Raw genomic sequence first — 20,779 nt, forward strand, 5'->3', positions numbered from 1 at the left:
CAATTTTAGCAAGTGTTTTGTAGCTAGGTTTGGATTCACAATCAGAGTCATCTTCACTTGATGTTTGAAAGTAAGCATCGCATGAGTTTACCTTGGCACCACGTGCCATGAAGCAGTAGGTGGGGGCAGAGTCATCCTTGTCATTAGCATCAGCGTTGGTGACGGAGCCATTGTTTTCAGTGTTGAAGATGGACTTGGCAACGTAGGCTGTGGCTAGAGCAAGACTTGCAACACCAGAGTTGGACTCCTCCTCAGACTCCACCTCTGCCTCCTCAGAAGCAGACTCCTCCTCTGAATCGATCTCCTTGCCAACAAGAGCACGAGCCTTGCCAGATGAGCTCTTCTTGTGTGATGAAGACTTGGAAGAAGACTTTGAGGATTTCTTCTTCTTCTTGTCATCAGAATCATATTCCTTGCTCTTCTTCTTGTTCTCATTGTCCCACTGTGGACACTCAGAGATGTAGTGACCAGGTTTCTTGCACTTGTGGCATGTTCTCTTCTTGTGGTCATGAGTAGAAGCTTCATCATTTCTCGAGCTGGATCTTGAAGACTTTCTGAAGCCTTCCTTCTTAGTGAATTTCTGGAACTTCTTCACAAGCATAGCAAGCTCCTTTCCAATGTCTTCAGGATCACCAGAACTGCAGTCAGATTCTTCTTCAGATGAGGAAACAACCTTTGCCTTCAAAGCGCGAGTTCGGCCATAGTTGGGACCATAGATGTCTCTTTTCTCAGATAACTGGAACTCATGTGTGTTGAGCCTCTCAAGTATGTCAGACGAATCGAGTGTCTTGAAGTCGGGGCGTTCTTGAATCATCAGGGCTAGGGTGTCAAACGAGCTGTCAAGTGATCTCAGGAGTGTCTTGACGATTTCATGATTGGTGATCTCAGTGGCACCGAGAGCATGAAGCTCATTTGTGATATCAGTGAGGCGATCAAATGTGAGCTGGACGTTCTCATTGTCGTGTCTTTTGAAGCGGTTGAAGAGGTTGCGAAGAACACTAATCCTTGAGTCTCTCTGGGTTGAGACGCCTTCGTTGACCTTGGAGAGCCAGTCCCAGGCTAGCTTTGACGTTTCCAGAGCACTCACACGGGCATACTGTCCTTTGGTCAGATGACCACAGATGATGTTCTTTGCAGTTGAATCCAGTTGAACGAACTTCTTGACATCAGCAGGGGTGACACCTTCACCAGCCTTGGGAACGCCGTTCTTGATGACATACCAGAGGTCGACATCAATGGCTTCAAGATGCATGCACATCTTATTCTTCCAGTAGGGTAACCAGTGCCATCGAAGACAGGGCACGCAGCGGAGACTTTGATTATCCCTGCAGTCGACATAGCTAAAACTCCAGGTGGTTAAACCGAATCACACAGAACAAGGGAGTACCTTGCTCTGATACCAATTGAAAGTGCTAGTTATCGACTAGAGGGGGAGTGAATAGGCGAATTTTATGAAAGTCTTCAAAACATGGGAGTTTCGAAGACAGGCAATAGAAATGAACCTATTGACATGCAGCGGAAGGTAGACTATACTAGGCAAGCCATAGTCAAGTATTCAATGAGGTGAAAGCACGAAGACTAATAGCAGCTAGGAAGTATGGATCAGGATGGAAGATAGTATGAAGCCAAACAACAATAGTCGTCACACAATGAAGTCAAACAGTTAATGCAAGCAGGCAATGACTTCACGAAGACAAACTGTGAGTAAAGCGGAGTAAGAGATAGAACCAGTTGCTTGGTGAGGACAGAGATTTGTTGGACCAGTTCCAGTTGCTGTGACAACTGTACGTCTGGTTAGGGAGGCTGAGATTTAACTCAGAAGACCGCGTCTTCACCTTATTCCCCTTGAGCTAAGGACACTTAATCCTCGCCCAATCACTCTGGTAAGTCTTCAAGGTAGACTTTCGAACCTTCACAGACTTCGTTCACCGGCAATCCACAATGACTCTTGGATGCTCAGAACGCGACGCCTAACCGGCTGGAGGATTCACAGTCCTCAAGTGTAACAAGTCTTCAGATCACGCGGACAGAAAGACTTCAGTGATGCCAAACACTCTTTGGGCTCTGGGTGTTTTGGGCTTGGTCCTCGCAAGGATCTTTCTCTCAAAGGCTTCGAGGTGGGTTGCTCTCAAACGACAAAAGCCGTGCACTAACTCTGAGCAGCCACCAATTTATGGTGTAGGGGGTGGGCTATTTATAGCCACTAGGCAACCCGACCTGATTTGTCCGAAATGACCCTGGGTCACTAAGGAACTGACACGTGTCCAACGGTCAGATTTCAAACACACGCGGAAGCTTGACTTGGGCTACAAGTAAAGCTGACTCATCCAGCTCTGGATAAGATTTGCTCTCATTGTCTTCGCTCGAAGACATAGGATTTGGTTGAGCATCACTTCAGTCACTCTGACTTTGTTCACTTGGACCCCACTTAACAATACGGTGGTTCCTATCACTCAACAAAGAAGAAAAGGAAACTACGAAACAGCTATGTCTTCGCACTCCATAGTCTTCACGTGAACATCTTCTCGAGTCATAATCTTCGTTGTGAATATCTTAACATACCACTATTGTCTTCAATGTCTTCACACATTTTTAGGGGTCATCTCCGGTAGGTAAACCGAATCAATGAGGGACTACTACCTGTGTTATCCTGCAATTCTCACAAACACATTAGTCCCTCAACCAGATTTGTCGTCAATACTCCAAAACCAACTAGGGGTGGCACTAGATGCACTTACACCGACAACTCCCTCCTGACCCCAATTGCAGTCGCTTTGTAGCCGTGCAGTTGCAATCGGTTACAACGCTTACAGTTGCATATATAGTCGTGGACATGGAACTTGGTATACAACAACCCTCCCGACCCTAGTTGTTGTCGTTTTATGCCCACACAGCGGCAATCAGGGTTCGATATTTGCAGTTGCATGCCTAGTGGTAGACATGCAACTCACACATTTATGAGTGTTTATGTGATAAAAACATGAAAAATACTGAAATCACACACTTATGTTCCTCTACAAACAGAAAAAAATAGGAAAAATTAAAACCAATTAGAGCGATAAGTAAAAGGCGTAATAAGAAGAAAAAACTTACTGATTGGTGTAGCCAGTGAGGAGACGAACCAATGCAATTACACAAGGGATACGTTGACGCATGCGGTTGCACACGGGGCACACACATGAGAAACGATTAAAAGGTCAACATAAAAAGATAATTTATCAAAAATATAAATATAAACTCGGGTGGCATTGTATAAAAAATGCAAAAGCATCAACCACACCCCGCCAAACGAAACACCTTCAGAAAAAGTATAACTTGAGCCAACTAAAAAGTTGCACGAACATAACATCAAATATAGCAAAATATAAGAGAAACAAGGAATACTATATAGGAAAATAGCAAAAAGAACAGAAAATGCAAGGAGAAAAGCATAAATAAAATAGAAAGGACAAATCAATGCAAGCAGTGACCCAACAACAAAAGAGGAAAAAATACCCACTTAGTTGTCGTGGCCAGCGGATGTGTCTCATGATGATATTTTTGAAAGGACAAAATGTAACCCTTATCCATCTCTAGACCTTAGCTGCAGGCAACCAGTCGAATGTGCAACTCAGGTGACGATTTAGAAAAATAATGTGAATATCAATGCCTTCTCCGGCCCAACAAAACAACTTAACTTGGAACAACGAAAAAAGTACAACCAGATACTGCCAAATATACAAAAAGGACATAATGCAAATGCAGGAAATAACAATAATAATTTGAATAATAATAAAATGCATGAAAAAGGGCAAACACAGGAAATAACAGTAAAAAGGAAAAAAAATCATAAGGCAAAGTTCAAGCCTACAACCTATATGTTGTATATAGGAGAAAAAGGTGTAATTGCCTTGACCCCACGCTTTGTTAGGTAAGTTCAATGTCAGAGGGTGTCCTCTATAAGAAATGGAGTTGTGTTACTGGAAAGCAGAACGATAGAAGAGGCCAACGTTATTAGAGTTTAAAGAAAAAAGGCCAACGTTATAGTGAAAACATTCCTTTTTTTAGGGGTACTTGCAATTTTATTTAACTTAAGTAAAGTTTGGGATCTCGTCCGCCACAATATGAAGAATACAGTCCGAAAGAAAATCATGAAAAAGAACCGTACTCTCATTGCTAACCCCCTCTCTAGCTAGACCATGCGCCGTACTATTAGCCGAGCGCCGAACCCATGTAACCACCCATGTAACCTTATACTCCTGTCGAGACCTCAACAGCTCCTTGATCTCCTCCACGTACGGGCCAAATGTCGAGAGGTTCCAGGTTCCCTCCTTAAGCATGGCCACCACCTCCTGACTGTCTAGCTCGATGTGAACTTGTTGTATGTTCATATCAATCGCCATCTGCACGGCACTCCTCGCCGCGAGGATCTTCGGGAGCTGAGGGTTAGTGATACCCGGGAAGGAGACCGCTATCCCTCATCTGAAGGCACCATGGTGATCCCTAAGGACCACACCACCACCCCCTCTGTCTTGCGCCCTAGATGTCACCCTGTCCGCATTAGCCTTGACCGACCCCGACTCCGGTGGCTTCCACCTCTTCGGCCGCCTTGGTTCCTTGATCGTCGGTTCCTTCGAGTGCACTAGGAGCCATTCCTGGATGTGATCATGTACTCTATCTACCAGCTCTCGAGCGTCTTGGATCCTCTTCCCATCCCTAGCTTCGTTTCGCGCACACCATAGGCCATGCAGTGCATGAATCATCGTCCCACGTTCCGCCGCGCCTGCATCAACGAACCAAGCCTTGAGCCAGGCCACTAGGCCGGTCAGCGAGCCATCCATCATCGACGGCCAATCCTGATTCGAGTAGAAAAGACAAACGCCCAGCTATTCTTTTCGAGGGGTAAAACTTGCGTGGCCAATCCAGTTTTTATTAACCCAAAAAGCCCGTAACGAAAAATGTTAAGAAAAGCCCATAAGCAGATGAGCGGGCTGCGCTCCAGACAACTAGAAAAAACCAGATGAAAATAGCCCACGAGCTGTGTCGCTGTACAACCCAGACGAGTATCTAGTCTCTCCTTTACGAATCATGGCGCGTTTGCATCTGACGGTTGAGCACGTGAACGAGGCCAAATTAAATCTCAGCTAGCTGAGTTTTAGCAATCCCGGAATAAAAATTGTACCATGGAAAATTTTATATTTGGATTATGGCAAATACATATTTGGGCCATAGCAATTTTTTGGTACCATGGCAAATTTAATTTTTGGACCATAGTCAATAATTTTGGAACATGGCAAATATTTTGAACAAACAATGGTAAATTCCATTTACACCATGGCAAATTTATTTTGAACACCCCACGGCAATTTTTTTCATCAGACTATTTCATAAATTTTCCTTTTTAATACTTTTTTGCCATCATCTTATGAAACAATGACAACTTAGGTTCATAATTGTTGAGTTTTCTTGTTTGTTTTTAATATGTGGCAGATTTAGTTTCTCATGCGTGGACATTGTTAATTTTCATGTATGGCATGCAAACTTACGTTCAAACAAACATCCAACCTGCTGATAAATCTATAAATTAGAGGATGACAGTTTAATAAAGTATAGCGTGGCTATATTATAAATTACAGAACTGCAATCATAAATTTTATGTTTTCCGTGTCATTTTCTGTAAAAGAAATTGTTTTTTTGCTCATGGCAATTTCTTCGCAATAGAGGCCATGCGTCCGGTTGCCATTTCTCAATAAAAAAAAACATCCGTTTGCCCTCTTTGTTTTGATATAATTGACCGGCGGGTTCCCCTAAAAAAAATATACTGCATGCAAGCGTGGCTTTCATATCGATGGTTAGAGGGACTGTGGTATCCCAGCCTATCAGGGTTCAAGTCCTGGTGCTCGCATTTATTTCTGTATTTATTTAAGAATTTCCGGCGATGCGCATTCAGTGGGAGGAGACTTTTCCGTCGACGACGAGGTGCCTATGGTGACTTCGTAAATTTCAAGATGATATGCCGGCTCAGTTTTTCGGAGGTGCTCATTGTTGGGGAACGTAGAAATAATTCAAAATTTTCCTACGTGTCACCAAGACCAATCTAGGAGATGCTAGCAACGAGAGAGAGGAGTGCATCTACATACCCTTGTAGACCGCGAGCGGAAGTGTTCAAGAGAACGGGGTTGATGGAGTCGTACTCGTCGTGATCCAAATCACCGATGATCCTAGCGCCGAACGGACGGCACCTCCGCGTTCAACACACGTACGGCGCAGCGACGTATCCTCCTTCTTGATCCAGCAAGGGGGGAGGAGAGGTTGATGGAGATCCAACAGCATGACGGCGTGGTGGTGAAAGTAGCGGGATTCCAACAGGGCTTCGCCAAGCGCTGCGGGAGGAGGGAGATGTGTCACGGGAGGGAGAGGGAGGCGCCAGGGCTTGGGTGTGGCTGCCCTCCCTCCCCCCTCTTTATATAGGGCCCCTGGGGGCGCCGGCCCTAGGAGATCCAATCTCCAAGGGGGGGGGCGGCAGCCAAGGGGGTGGCTTGCCCCCCAAGCCAAGTGGGGCACCCCCCACCCCTAGGGTTTCCAACCCTAGGCGCAGGGGAAGGCCCAAGGGGGGGCGCACCAGCCCACCAGGGGCTGGTTCCCCTCCCACTTCAGCCCATGGGGCCCTCCGGGATAGGTGGCCCCACCCGGTGGACCCCCGGGACCCTTCCGGTGGTCCCGGTACAATACCGGTGACCCCCGAAACTTTCCCGGTGGCCGAAACTGGACTTCCTATATACAATTCTTCACCTCCGGACCATTCCGGAACTCCTCGTGACATCCGGGATCTCATCCGGGACTCCGAACGACTTTCAGATTTCAGCATACTAATATCTCTACAACCCTAGCGTCACCGAACCTTAAGTGTGTAGACCCTACGGGTTCGGGAGACATGCAGACATGACCGAGACGACTCTCCGGTCAATAACCAACAGCGGGATCTGGATACCCATGTTGGCTCCCACATGTTCCACGATGATCTCATCGGATGAACCACGATGTCGAGGATTCAATCAATCCCGTATACAATTCCCTTTGTCAATCGGTACATTACTTGCCCGAGATTCGATCGTCGGTATCCCAATACCTTGTTCAATCTCGTTACCGGCAAGTCACTTTACTCGTTCCGTAACGCATGATCGCGTGGCTAACTCCTTAGTCACATTGAGCTCATTATGATGATGCATTACCGAGTGGGCCCAGAGATACCTCTCCGTCATACGGAGTGACAAATCCCAGTCTCGATTCGTACCAACCCAACAGACACTTTCGGAGATACCTGTAGTGCACCTTTATAGCCACCCAGTTACGTTGTGACGTTTGGTACACCCAAAGCATTCCTACGGTATCCGGGAGTTGCACAATCTCATGGTCTAAGGAAATGATACTTGACATTAGAAAAGCTCTAGCAAACGAACTACACGATCTTGTGCTATGCTTAGGATTGGGTCTTGTCCATCACATCATTCTCCTAATGATGTGATCCCGTTATCAATGACATCCAATGTCCATGGTCAGGAAACCATAACCATCTATTGATCAACGAGTTAGTCAACTAGAGGCTTACTAGGGACATGTTGTGATCTATGTATTGACACATGTATTATGGTTTCCAGTTAATACAATTATAGCATGAACAATAGATAATTATCATGAACAAGGAAATACAATAATAACCATTTTATTATTGCCTCTAGGGCATATTTCCAACACTCATAGGGGTACGGTTTGCATGTGTGCGTTTATAGGGGTGAGTATATGCGTGTGTATATGAGCGCTTGCGTCTGTACTGTGTTAAAAAAAAAGTTCGATGCAGACCGACACGCACAGCAGTACAACAGTACAAGAGCTATCTCATCTCAGATATATTCAAAGCGCGCGCCGACCGGCCAGTCAAGCAGCACTCCGACTCGGACACTGGAAGATCGCCTGTCCTCGTTAAATTGTACGCACCTAGCTACGAGCTAAGCAGTACGTTATCAGGTGCTAGCACGTAGTACCATCTAAAAAGGGGTGCCAGTGCGTACGAGTACTAACACGTAGCGTCGCTCCCTAATTCCCGATCGATCATGGTTGATATCGAGAACCCGCCTGCTCCCAACAACAGTTCTGCCATAGATGCCGCCGACGGCGGCGACGACGCGGCGATGGCGGAGCCAAGCCGGCACAGCTTCTGTGCGTGGAAAGAGAGGTTCATCATCCGGTTCCGTACCAGACCATCCTGACGTCGGAGAGGAGGTCGCGGCGGTGGACGCTGATCAACTTAGCAGACATATCTTCGTATATGGGGGCCTTCTGGTCGTGCTCGTGATCATCGCCGTCTCCGTGGTCATGCTGGTGCTCGTCCATCGACAGTCGCACTCCACCGCCGGATTGGTGGTGTACGTTGTCACGCGCATCCTCGGGTTCTCGGGCCTGGTCGTCGCGGTATGCTGGGGCGCCTTTTTTGTTCATCTTGCAGACGCGATGGCTGAGGGGGATAAAGAGGCAGAGGGAGTTGTAGACTGGTTAATGTAAATTTAAATCGTATAATATTCCCCATTTTGATGGTGTGTTTAGCGTCGTCGGGAGCATGGGAGATGTGTCTTCGTCGGATTTTGCGGGAATTGGTCGATGCTGATTTCCGGTGGATTTGTTCGGATCCAGTCTTCGCTCGTGCGTTTACATGTTTGTTCCTTGCTTCCAATTTACGACTCTCTTCATCAACCATGGTAGCTGCTCTTGTGCGCTGATGGTTTAGCACGACGACTTTTCAACTGTCTAAGCAATCCAAACTACTCAAAAAAAAGGTTTGTCAAACTTCAGTGATGAAGGGACGATCATGGTTGGGAGCCTTCGGCTCGCTCTAGTGCTTGTAATCGTTGCCATGTGGTCCACGGACCTGGCTATAATTTTTTTAATCTTTAATGTTTTCTGTACTACCATGCTTGGTTATGTATAAATTGAAAGTTTCCCCAAAAGATAAAAAACTGTAGAACATGCTCATTGATTTTTTGTGATAATAGAACATATTCATTGGCTATGTAGTTGATTCTTCTTATATATGGGCAAAGATGGGCTATGCTTTTGATGGACCACGATAGATAGAAATGGGCGGCGGCGATGGGAGATGGAGCTGATAAACTATGTGAAGCAAATGGCGAGCTCGGTCTGTGCTACTCAGGGGATTCCTTCTACCGAAATGAATATGTGGACCACATCGGCATTCCGTACTCGTACACACTTGCGCCTATACGGTATCATTGTGTACTCCTACACACTTGAGCCCAACAGGTGGTTTGACAATCTCTACTATTAAAGGAGGATGGAACGTCGTGATGGTTCGACCTCCTTCGATACCCCCACCTCGTTCGCCCCCCCCCCCCCCCCCCCCCCCCCCCCCCCACCTCGTTCGCTACCCCCACCCTCAATCCCGCACCAAGAAAATCGCTAGGAAAAAAATCCACGTTCCGAACCATCGTAAAGACCGAAGAAAGAACGTCATCCACGTTTTCTCAGACTTGCCATCTCCCCATCCCCACGTCTCTCTCAAACCCAAACCACCCGGAGGCCCATCTCCCACGAACTCACCCCCCTCTTGGCTATGATGTGGCCTCAACCTGCGACGCCGCGGATCACGGTTCCCATCGGCGCGGGCCAACCATGGTCTTAACTCCAGACGTGATGTCGCCGTCCCGCGGTCGCAGCGATATTGAGGGCGACAACTTCCTCGATCCTCCTCTTCACGCGTCGCCGACTCCCATGTGATGTGCCGCCAACAATCTCCACCGGCGCGGTGCAGGCCGCGGCCTCCCCACACGAATAGGACGACGAACACACTCTTCTTCGGATCTAGGTGGTGACATCGACCATGCAGTGGCTGGTGCAAAAGCTGGAGGAATCAGGAGAGGCACATGTCAACAGATGCGTGGGCGTGGGGCTGTTCAGGGACGTACACGGCGGGCGACGGCCGGCTGGTCACTTCCAATACGGCGGCCTTCCGGCGTGGTCGCTGCACTGGAGGAGAGGAGTCTGCACTGGAGGAGAGGAGTAGCAGCGGAGGCGCCTAGCTGGAAGTACCTGACCAGCCGCTTGACGCTATTCCTGAACCATGGAGCGGTCATCCTCTGCTCCTAGGTACGTTATCCATCCATTCATGTCCACTAATTCATCTTCTTTTTTTCATTTAATTCTACTCTAAATCTTTTTGCAAATTAAAAGTGCACTCTCCTAAGTAAATCATATTTTACTGTCAGACCTGGAACACACACACATCTACTAAATGATCTACTGCTCATATATGAAGTTATGAAAGTGCAGACAGATTCTTTTTGCAGACAAACTAAGCCTCCCAACACTACATCCCGTCGTTATTGATTGTGACTTCTGCAGCTTGCTGCGTGTTTTTATTCAAACTACCTCACATTGTTTGTGCATTTGCATTGCCCTTACTAGTTACTGCTGCACCGTGCCCCCAGGTCCTCCTCTCCAATGGCAGGGGCCAGCGAGTGGCAACGGATAAGCGGCGCAACAGACAGCAAGAGATCGGCTGGGGGCAACGGACGGCAGGAGGCGGCGGGACCATGCGAGGAGCAGGTAGCCGGAGGAGGTCGCTCCCCCAGGTCCTCCTCTCCCATGGCAGGGGTCAGCGAGTGGCAACGGATGAGCGGCGCAACAGACAGCAAGAGATCGGCTGGGGGCAACGGACGGCAGGAGGCGGCGGGACCATGCGAGGAGCAGGTAGCCGGAGGAGGTCGCTCCCCCAGGTCCTCCTCTCCCATGGCAGGGGTCAGCGAGTGGCAACGGATGAGCGGCGCAACAGACAGCAAGAGATCGGCTGGGGGCAACGGACGGCAGGAGGCGGCAGGACCGTGCGAGGAGCAGGTAGCCGGAGGTCGCTGGTGGAGATCTGGCAAGTGGCGGCAGCATACAGGGCTTATGGTTTGATGTTTGTCTTTTTACCTATAGCACTGAATACTTATAGCACTGAAGTTCATGTATAGGTTGTGCTGATCCTAAGATTGCCGAGACACTGCTTCATAAAAAACACCCAGTTCTGCTTTTTATTGTGATTATGCAAATTGCACACAACTTGAGCTGTCCTATTTTGTAGATGAAGTGGAATTGAAATCTTGTGTTACTGTGAAGAGTTGAAGACACAGTGGGTTGCTATATATCTCATAAAGTAATTGGCTTGCATTATAATTATATATTCAACTTCTGCCTACGCACACACAACGATTTGCCCTCTTGATGCAAGCATGCACACTAAGCGTCGAATCAAGAGTAAAAAGGAAAACATAGTATACCTTTCTATTTACTTTGGGATGGAGATTTCCTGTAGTTAGAAATTCCGAGCTGCACTTTTTCCGTTCAAAATCTTTTTTCTGGCGAATTGTACTGCTGGTACTGCTTATGCAGAATCATGTTACAAGGGTATAACCCAGTGGGTGAAAATCAAGCACGAAGAGCTTTTGTACTCTGAGGCAATCTTTTGCAGTGTGAGCCACGATTTTGTTGCTTCCCCAATAGCAGGTGCGGCTTGTCTCAACCACTATTTTATACACATATTTGTCCGGTAAAACTTTTTTACCATTTGCATCAGATATGTAGGGAAAAGGCATTGTAAGTTTGGATAATTTCATTGTAGCAAAATAGGTTGAGCCCACCCCAAAATATTCATGTTTGCATCAGATACAATTTTCCAGTATATAAAATGATTCTTAAAAATGGCAGGGCCTGGTATTTGGCGTGTATAACAATACTGTTACAATCAATTTTCTTTTAAGAAATTTATGATGATAGGTCTCCATGTTTTATTTCCAGCTTCAGGACCATGTGTGCTTCTCACATTAATTCAAACACACAGTATTAACCAAAGGGGTTAAAGTTTCCACACAAAGATATACTCCCTATGTAAAGAAATGTAAGAGCATTTAGATCACAACTTTATTGATGTAAACGCTCTTATATTTCTTTACAGAGAAAGTACATCATGTAAACTCACGTGGATATGCTAGGTTTGCCTTTCTCTGCAGTTTAATACTTTGTTTTGGTAGGTATCAGTCGCCTCGTGCTAAACTTGGTGCTTAATGATCAACTAGCTAGAACAAAGTTTCATAGCCTTCCAGATTTATCAAATCGACATTATTAATAGGATAATTCCTGCTAGACATGTTATTCTACTGGTACATGTCATACAACAAAATTCTTATGTTTTGGAATGAGAAAACATTGAATGGAGGAATTATGCAATTCATGTGGCATGGTCATCAAAGGTTTTTTTCTTCTTCATCATGACATGTGTTAATGTGCAAATCACAATGTTATTTTCGAGGTTTGGCTGGTGTGCAAATAAAATTAACCTGGATATATCACATCTACAGAATACATTATTTAAACTTACTGAGCATAATAGTGTTTTGTTACTATAAGGATAATTCTCCACTGTTTTGCACGTAAATCACACACCTTAAATCATGAAAACCACCAGCTAGCTAGCAGACCTGACTGTTGAATATAACCAATGTGACACGATGATGTGAAGAAACATAAGCATAAGAGTAGTGATATGCAAAATCAGTCAAAAATAACAATCGGACAAGCTTTTGTTATTGTCATAGTAACTAAAAATATTTTGGTTTACTTGCATCATATAATTAGCTACTCCCTCCGTCCGGAAATATTTGTCATCAAAATGGATAAAAGGAGGTGTATCTAGACGTATTTTAGTTCTAGATACATCTCTTTTTATCCATTTTGATGACAAGTATTTTCAGACGGAGGGAGTACTTTATATATTCCTTATATATGTTGTTCTGGAACATGGAGTTACAGCTCGTCTTGATTGGATTTTGTATATAATTCCGTTTATCTTTAACAAAATTGTTCGAGTGTTTTGCTTTGTTTGGCAAAGGCTGCTCCACTGGACAACAGTTGTAACCTTTCAAGTTTGGCCGTTGCTCTATTGTTATATATTCTACTTTTAGTTGATTCCTTTTTGGTCCTTATTACGGTTGTTCTTGCGAGAAGCTTATTCGATCAAGATGTAAGAGATATGACATTTGCCTTTGTTGCGCTTGGATTTCGATACATGGTTATGCAAAATAAAGGTTTTTATTTTCTTACTTATGCTGCCCACCACATCTTGGTTTATGCATAGTTTTTGCTGCTTGCATGTGACGGCCAGCAGCAGGTGGGTTCTATTTTTTCTCTACATTCAGTTGGATTCTGTTCTGTTGTATTTTGAAGTACCAAATATAGGTCATTCACGAATGTATGATGCAACATCATATTGGCCTTCGTACAAGTTTGTTATCCAAGTATCTGGTGTCTTCAGAACGTACACATGCCTCTCCTTCTCCCGGCCTATGTCTATCTATAACCTTGGTAATGTCACTCCTTCGATTTAATATTCAAAGTGCTTTATCTAAATTTGTATGAAAAATCTTAAATATAAACCAACCTTCTATCGGAGAATGATGTGTGGGCTTGGGGTGAAGCCAAGCGAAGTGTAGTCGAATTAGGCTTCCTTATATAGTGTCCGAATTCTACCCTTTTATTCTGAAAATAAAAATTGAAGATAAGATTGAAAAAAGGAGAGCTGTGGTCACATTCCCTTTCTGGTGGTAGTAATTAAGGATTCCAGAAATTGTGATCGCAGAAGTGCTTAAGTAATGGCAACACTGGGCGAAAAAGCAAAGTTGTTGCCAACAGATCCTCCTATACACTTGTCCCTAGCAATAGTGCGGGTATATTTTTGTCGTAGCATCATAAGCGACAGCTTATCATGTTAAAAGTGAAACTATGTGGTCAGACGTAGAGCGATGGCACCAGAGCTTGAGCGAAGGAGTGGACCGAGATAAAAGACATGGAAGGGATAGCAACGTTTGTCTGGTGGAGAGAAATAAGATTGTGTCGATAAAAAAGTAGAACCAATGAAAAATGGGATGAAGCGGAACAAACATGTTGAAATATTGCTCGCTCTTTTTGACGTCGGACTCATAGATGGAATGGCTAGAGTATGAATTTAATATGTCACCTAAATAAAATACGTCTAAAGCAGCAGCATTATCTCGTCCCGTGACAATGTACGGGCATTCAACTAGTAGTATATACGTCTGAATCTTAGCACCATCTGACGGCGGCGAGATACCCGGTGGAAACCGGTTCCACTAGCAAATCCTCTCTCAAATGGGTCACACATGAGCTTAGTCACCTAGCTAATGATTCACGCCCACTTGATCTCGTGGCCGTTGGATGAGCATCTGAGGGTTGTCAAACCTTCTTCTACCTGGAGCTAGCCCTTCTCTTCTTCCTTCAGCACCCAGTTTCCACGTGAGATAAGTTCATCACGTGTATAAGAGATGAGATTAATCATCTGTGCATACTGCGTACGTAACCAAACAACAACAGTATGCTGTATATGAGGAGAAAACGCTTGTAACCAAACAGCTGTGTGCGTGTTTTTTCTCAGCCAGACTAGAGAGGATGTGGGCAACCAAACCATGTGATGAACATGATTTTTGGCTTGTATTCACTCAACCAGACACAGATGCAAATACATCAAAAGGGATGTAACCAACCAAACACATCTTTTGCGTAGCAAGCTGCTGTTTATGAAGAATATGGTCCTTTTTATGTTAAGGTTTTGTCAATGTCAAATTCGATCATTGTGTTAGGAAAGCCAATCAAGTTGCGCATCTTTTAGCTTGTATTTTCTGAGGTTTCTATTACTTTTATGCCAAATTAGATCATTGTCTTAGGGAACCTCCCCTTTTTATCTTACCACAGTTAGAGCATCTTCAACATGTGCACAAAAATTCCGCGCCCTAAAATAGTTTTAGCGTGCCACTATAACACTTTTAGTGCGCCGAACACAACATTATTTTAGCAGATGCCCAAAAACGCGCGCTCAAAAAAACACGCAGTGTAAATTGTGAACCGGTATCTTAAATTTGCAGCTTTTGATAGCGTTTTTCTATGGAAACCCAAGTACCGAAGTACCTCTACTGATCTGTGGGCAGAGGAACGTGAGGGACAGCGAACACCACTAGCTCGGCCCGGCGGCGCGTGATGAGCCCGGCCTCCTCAGTCATGTCCAGCTCCTCGGGGACCATCCCGTCCGGCAGCTTCCAGTCGAAATGGAAGAGCAGCGCCGCGAGCGCGAGCTCGAGGTGCACGAGGCCAAAGGAGACGCCGGGGCATATCCTCCGGCCGGCGCCGAACGGCAGGAACTCGAAGTCCACCCCCTTGAAGTCCGGCGTACCACAGTTGTCGAACCTCTCCGGGACGAACTCCTCGGCGGAGTCCCAGTGGGCCGGGTCCCTGCCCATCGCCCAGGCGTTGACCAGCACCATGGCGCCCTGTGGCACGTCGAAGCCGAGCAACTGCTGCCGCGGGCCGCCGCACTCCCGTTTGAGCATCACCGGCGGGTGCAGCCTGAGCGTCTCCTTGATGACCAGCCGCAGGTAGTGCAGGTCCGTGAGGCCGTCCTCCGTGACCCTGCGGTGGCCGTCGAGCTGCCGCCGGACCTCGTCCTGCGCCCTCCGCATGGCCGCCGGCTTACGGAGCAGCTCGGCCATTGCCCACACCAGCGTGGTCGACGTGGTCTCGCTGCTCGCACTAATCAGGTCCTGCATGCATGCAAACAAAACAATAATGGTTGACGCCTTTCGATGGAGCGAGGAGTCTTGGTCGCACTAATTAAACAGGATCTGGATTCGGGAGAGAATCGGCTTACTATGATGACCAATTTGATGTTGTCCGTGGTGAAGGGATACTGGGAGTCCATGTCGTCCTGGAGCCTCAAGAGCACGTCAAGCAAGTCCTCTGCGTCGCCGTCGGCGCAAGCGGCTGATCTCTTCTTGTCCCGATGCTGCCGGATGACGGAGTCCATGAAGGCGGCCATTCGTTTGTTGCGGTGGTCGATCCTGGCGGGCACGCGGCTGAGGAGCATGGCGAGCCGGGACGACGGGAAGAGGTCCGGCAGGGTCATCCCCGGCACGATCTTAAGCCCCTCCCGCAGCAGCGTGAACAGGGTGTCGCGGTCGTCGCTCCTCAGGCGGCCGACCATGGCCTGCACCGAGGAGTCCGCGACGAACGACGCTAGCCCCCGGGTCAGGTTCACGGGCGCCGGCGCCGGCGCCGACGCCGACGACGCGACGGAGCGGAGCAGGCGTCCCAGCACCTCCGCTCTGACAGCGCGGAAGGAGTGGACGCGGCGGTTGCTGAGGAGCTCCAGGGTGCAGATCTTGCGGAGCTGCCGCCAGCCGTCGCCGTAGGGCGCGAAGACGAGGCCCTCGGAGCCACGCAGGAAGAGCTGGATGGTCGGGCTGAGGGGCCGCGACGCGAAGGCCACGTCGTGGGTCTTCATGATCTCGCGCGCCGCGTCCGGTGAGGAGACCACGAGCACGGGGAGCTGGCAGAACCGGAGCAGCATGAGCGGGCCGTGGCGCCGAGCCAGGTCGCGCATGGCGTGGTGCGGCGGGACCGACGAGCCGGCGAGGTGGTGCAGGTGGCCGATCACCGGCAGCGCCCATGGCCCCGGCGGAAACCGTTGTCGGCCGGCAGACCTCCTACGGCTACGGAACACACCCGCCAAGTAGAGCGCAGGTACCACGACCAGAAAGAGAGGCAGGAGGAGCGAGTAGTATGCTGGGCTCTCAGCAGCCATGGCCAGTAGCTTTGAGCTCGATGGGCTTCAAGCGTACGTCGTGCGCTGATGTTGTTTCATGAGGAGGTTTGGATATTTATAGTGGCCATGCGTAGAGTCTTATCTTTCTGGTCATCTGATCATCTTGGCTGCACCGGAGCGATTTGTTTGCATTCCGTGGCACCACCCATGCCCGGATTAAACTTGGCAATGCGATCTCTACTAGACAAGTCAAAATCGCCTGCCGTCACCTGCTACGACATCAGCCCCGACAACTTGAAGTGACACGTCACAACTAGTACCAGATACCCTCTCCTTCTAATTATCTTATATGCATATATGCATGGTTTTTCATAATCAAAAACTGTTATACCATTAGACTGTTTACTAAATTGATTCACTAGCTAGCTGCGAACGGACGAGCCAACTCGATGGAGGCCTCCAAATCTCTTTTATTGTGAACGAACGAACCAACTCGACGGACCGCATGCACGCTGCACGCACTCGTCGTCCAACCATCTCTCGTACGCACAACTCACCCAATTATTAATTATTTCTTCCTTTTCTTCATCCGCGCAAAATAGCAAAATCTTTGCATCCAAGACCCTACCATTTCATAGCAACCCCCTGAAGTTTCCGTTTCCTTACAAACAAGGCCAAAATTTCGACAAGTTGTAGGAACCCCCGCCGGAAAATTTCGGCAGCACGCGTCGCCAACATGCATGCACAGCGGCGCCGCAAACCAAATCGCTCCATGGCCATCTCTTCTATATACTCTGCCCGTCTCACATGGAATTAAGGAGCATCAAGTCGGGAGAAATCTCGCCGCAATCTCACATGGCAAATACGTTCCCAAAAAAAAATCCTCACATGGCAAATTCATTCAACGACCATACTAAAACATCACATTCTGTTGTTCTCATGAAACATGCTCTCCTGTTCTAATAGACAGAACTACTACTACACAACAGCTGATAATAGATCAAGTGGGAACATTGCATGCATCAATACAAGGTAATAAAAAGGGGCCCAAAAGATGTGTATGTATGTTTTCTTATATAAGAAGACAGTAATATATTCTCATGGACTGTTGGCTCAGTTTTACATAATGTTGGAAAATTCACTAGTAGGAGTACCTTTGCTACATCTTCTGCCTTAGAAACAAAGCATGCTGCTAGCGACACTAGTAGAAGCTACTTGTGCATTATTGTAGACTTAGCTTGAATCGAACAAACAAAAGTGCTGCTGACGCACATATAATTAGCTTAGCTTTGACCTGTCTGGACAGTTGGTAATAACACTTACCTAATAGCTAGCACGCAAAAACCACATCAAGTGGGAACATTGCATGCATCATTAGAAAGTAAAAGGGGCCCAAATTAAAGATGTGTATCCATGTTTTCTTATAAGACAGTAATATATTCTCCTAGACTGTTATTCACTACCTTGTAGGCTCAGTTTTAAGCAAAAACAATCAGCTAGCAACACTAGTAGAAACTGCTTATTGTAACTTTCATTGCCTTGTCCGGATCTTAATTCTAAAAACAAACACCTGATCCATTCCAAACAGGAAGATACCTGCATCCATATCCCACCAGCTAGCTCTTGGCAGGTGACTCCATCTCTGCCTGCATGTCCCCTGATAAGTATAACCATCTACATCATAAGAAAACTCATCAGCAATTATATCCCCCAAGATTTGTTTCTACCAAGAAAGAAATGAAGTTAGATCAAGAAAGGGTGAACTCTTACCGACAGGGCAGACCATACGCGCAAGCCATGCTGCCCACCACACGACATGGCCGGTCAATGTTGCTGCCTTATCAGAAGGAACGGCATGGCACATCTTTGGGTCACCATGTATGGATAAGGCAACACGAGGAGCACATGGAGAGGAAGGGGGAATGCTGGGAGGAGGGATTGGATCCAGATTTATAAAGGGAGGAGGGCCAGGGGAGACGTCGGATGCGAGGTCGATCCGCGTGAGAGATTGATGGATGGCAGGATGCGAGATCGATCCGCGTGAGAGATTGATGGATGGCATGCTGTTAACAGACTGGAGAGATACTTGTGCATCTCTGTACGTAGTATCTATCCATCCATCTACCCCCCCCCCCCCCCCCCCCCCCCTCTTTTTTAGGCGATACCATATATACTACTACTTGTGCACGTCCAAAATATATACTAGTACTTGATGTTGCTTGCTAATATACATACTCCCTTCGGTTCTTTCTAGTCCGCATATAAGTTTTGTCCGAAATCAAATTATATCTACTTTGGCCAAATTTATAGAAAAAAGCATCAACATTCAATGTGAATTATGGGTGGCAACTCGAACTGTCCACCCGCCCTGTTGATCGGACGAACGTAGCGTCTCAAATCTGCTAAGCCACGACTGTCTGGTGGGCTGGACCGAAAGCGTACGGGTAAGAAACAAAAAGTATAAAAACAAGAGAGAGAGAAAAAAGAGTGGGTGACGCCACTGATTTGGCCTGTTCGTTTTCTGGCCTAGGACCATTATTTTCTCTTGTTTTTCTTTTCTGTTTTAGCTTCTAGCTATTTTATAGTAATATTTTGCATGTTACTGTATTTTAAAGCACATTTGTATATCAGCATATCTGAGTAGGCAATTTGATGGTTGCTACATGTTGATGATACTTGCAAATTAATTTACTAATAGGTAAATTAATTGTGCATGATGATTTCATGCGGGATATGTTGGGAAATATCCAATAGAGAATTTTGCTGAGTTTGACGTTGATGGTATCAATCATCGAATCTGGTCGATGTAAAGATTAACTTGATGGCCTGGGATCTCATATCAGTCCCCACAGAACCACACCCGCTCAGGGGCTTCGGCTATAGTCGCTATAGCAAAGTATGTTGCATTGCACTTTACTGCACCATGATCTATAAAAATAGTGTATCTGATACTCTAGAGCTCTTTTGAAGAGCAATATGATCAATATGTGGTGATTATGATGCTTGAAGTGCGTAGGAAATGGACGCTCGTCCGATTCCATGACTTGGAGTCTATGGTAGCATACAACTCTTATGTGCATCAGATCAAATAGTAGTTGAGATTCTGCAATATTGCAGTTCTGGATGTTGATCTCATCGTGTAATGCTCTTTACTTTCAATCCTTCTATGAGGATTTGCGTTGAACAGTATCGTCAATAGTAAATGAAATTTGAGTTGTGATGAGAGTCAAAATAAGAGTGGATCTGAAAAAGGGCAAAAGTCATTTCAAGGAGAATGACAAGGCCAACAACTCTGATGGTTGCTGTAGGCGTGGCTGTATAATTCGTTCGATTGCAAGAAAATGTGATACCTCCAAGCATTTGGTGGATAAATACATGCAATGAATTACAAGGGCAAAAGGCTCATGGGAACCAGTGTGAAGCTTGCTTCACTGGCCATAGCAATAATTTCCCGATGGTTGAAAGTTCCTAGACGTACCTCGGGATGTGGGAACCAAGAGCATGCTCAGCAAAAGGAAGTTCCACTACTTAATGTCGATGACATGCTAGTGGACTTCGCTACCAGTGATATACAATGTATGTATTTCTATATGAGTTCAATCATATCTTGAAATTGGTTTCTTTCTCTATAGAAGCCTATTGGAATAATCCAATTGAGAAGAAAATGTGTTAGTAGAAACTGGGTCTACTAACATGATACTAAGGGAGATTAAGTATTTCCAGACTCTTGAGAAGAGTAGTGGAAACATCATGACAATTGTTGGTCGTGATGGGGTAATTGTTGGTTCTGGTCAAGCCATAATTGCACTCCCTAGGGGTACTATATGATAATCATGGACGCATTCATGCATCAAGATTCTACTCATACCTTGTTGAGTTTTAAGGATATCCGCAATGGTTTCTATGTTAAAGCTCATATAATGAGTGAGGTTGGAAGCCTACTCATGACTCAACAAAAAGGATTTGAATGAAATCCTAGAGTAAATGCTTCTCTATATTGTGGATTGTATTATACATACATTAAATTGGATACGCATTGGCATATAAGATAATTTTCTAGAATCTTGAGAAGTTCAAGATATGGCATGACTGCCTTGGTCATCCTGGTATTGGGAGGATGAGAAAATTATTGATGGTTCAATT

General features: G+C 46.2%; 1 protein-coding gene across 1 annotated transcript; it reads right to left on the minus strand.

Moving 5' to 3' along the window:
- Positions 1 to 14,899: 14,899 nt before the first annotated feature.
- LOC109777312 (premnaspirodiene oxygenase) lies at positions 14,900 to 18,547 on the minus strand. Its single transcript, XM_020335963.4, has 4 exons — positions 18,407 to 18,547; positions 18,233 to 18,310; positions 15,743 to 17,430; positions 14,900 to 15,635 (listed from the first exon to the last, which is right to left on the minus strand). The coding sequence occupies exons 3-4, from the start codon at positions 16,673 to 16,675 to the stop codon at positions 15,009 to 15,011; spliced, it is 1,560 nt and encodes a 519-aa protein (XP_020191552.1). The 5' UTR covers positions 16,676 to 17,430; positions 18,233 to 18,310; positions 18,407 to 18,547; the 3' UTR covers positions 14,900 to 15,008.
- Between the last annotated feature and the right edge of the window lie 2,232 nt (positions 18,548 to 20,779).

This window comes from Aegilops tauschii, chromosome 3, assembly GCF_002575655.3.
Source record: "Aegilops tauschii subsp. strangulata cultivar AL8/78 chromosome 3, Aet v6.0, whole genome shotgun sequence".
NCBI lineage: Eukaryota > Viridiplantae > Streptophyta > Magnoliopsida > Poales > Poaceae > Aegilops > Aegilops tauschii.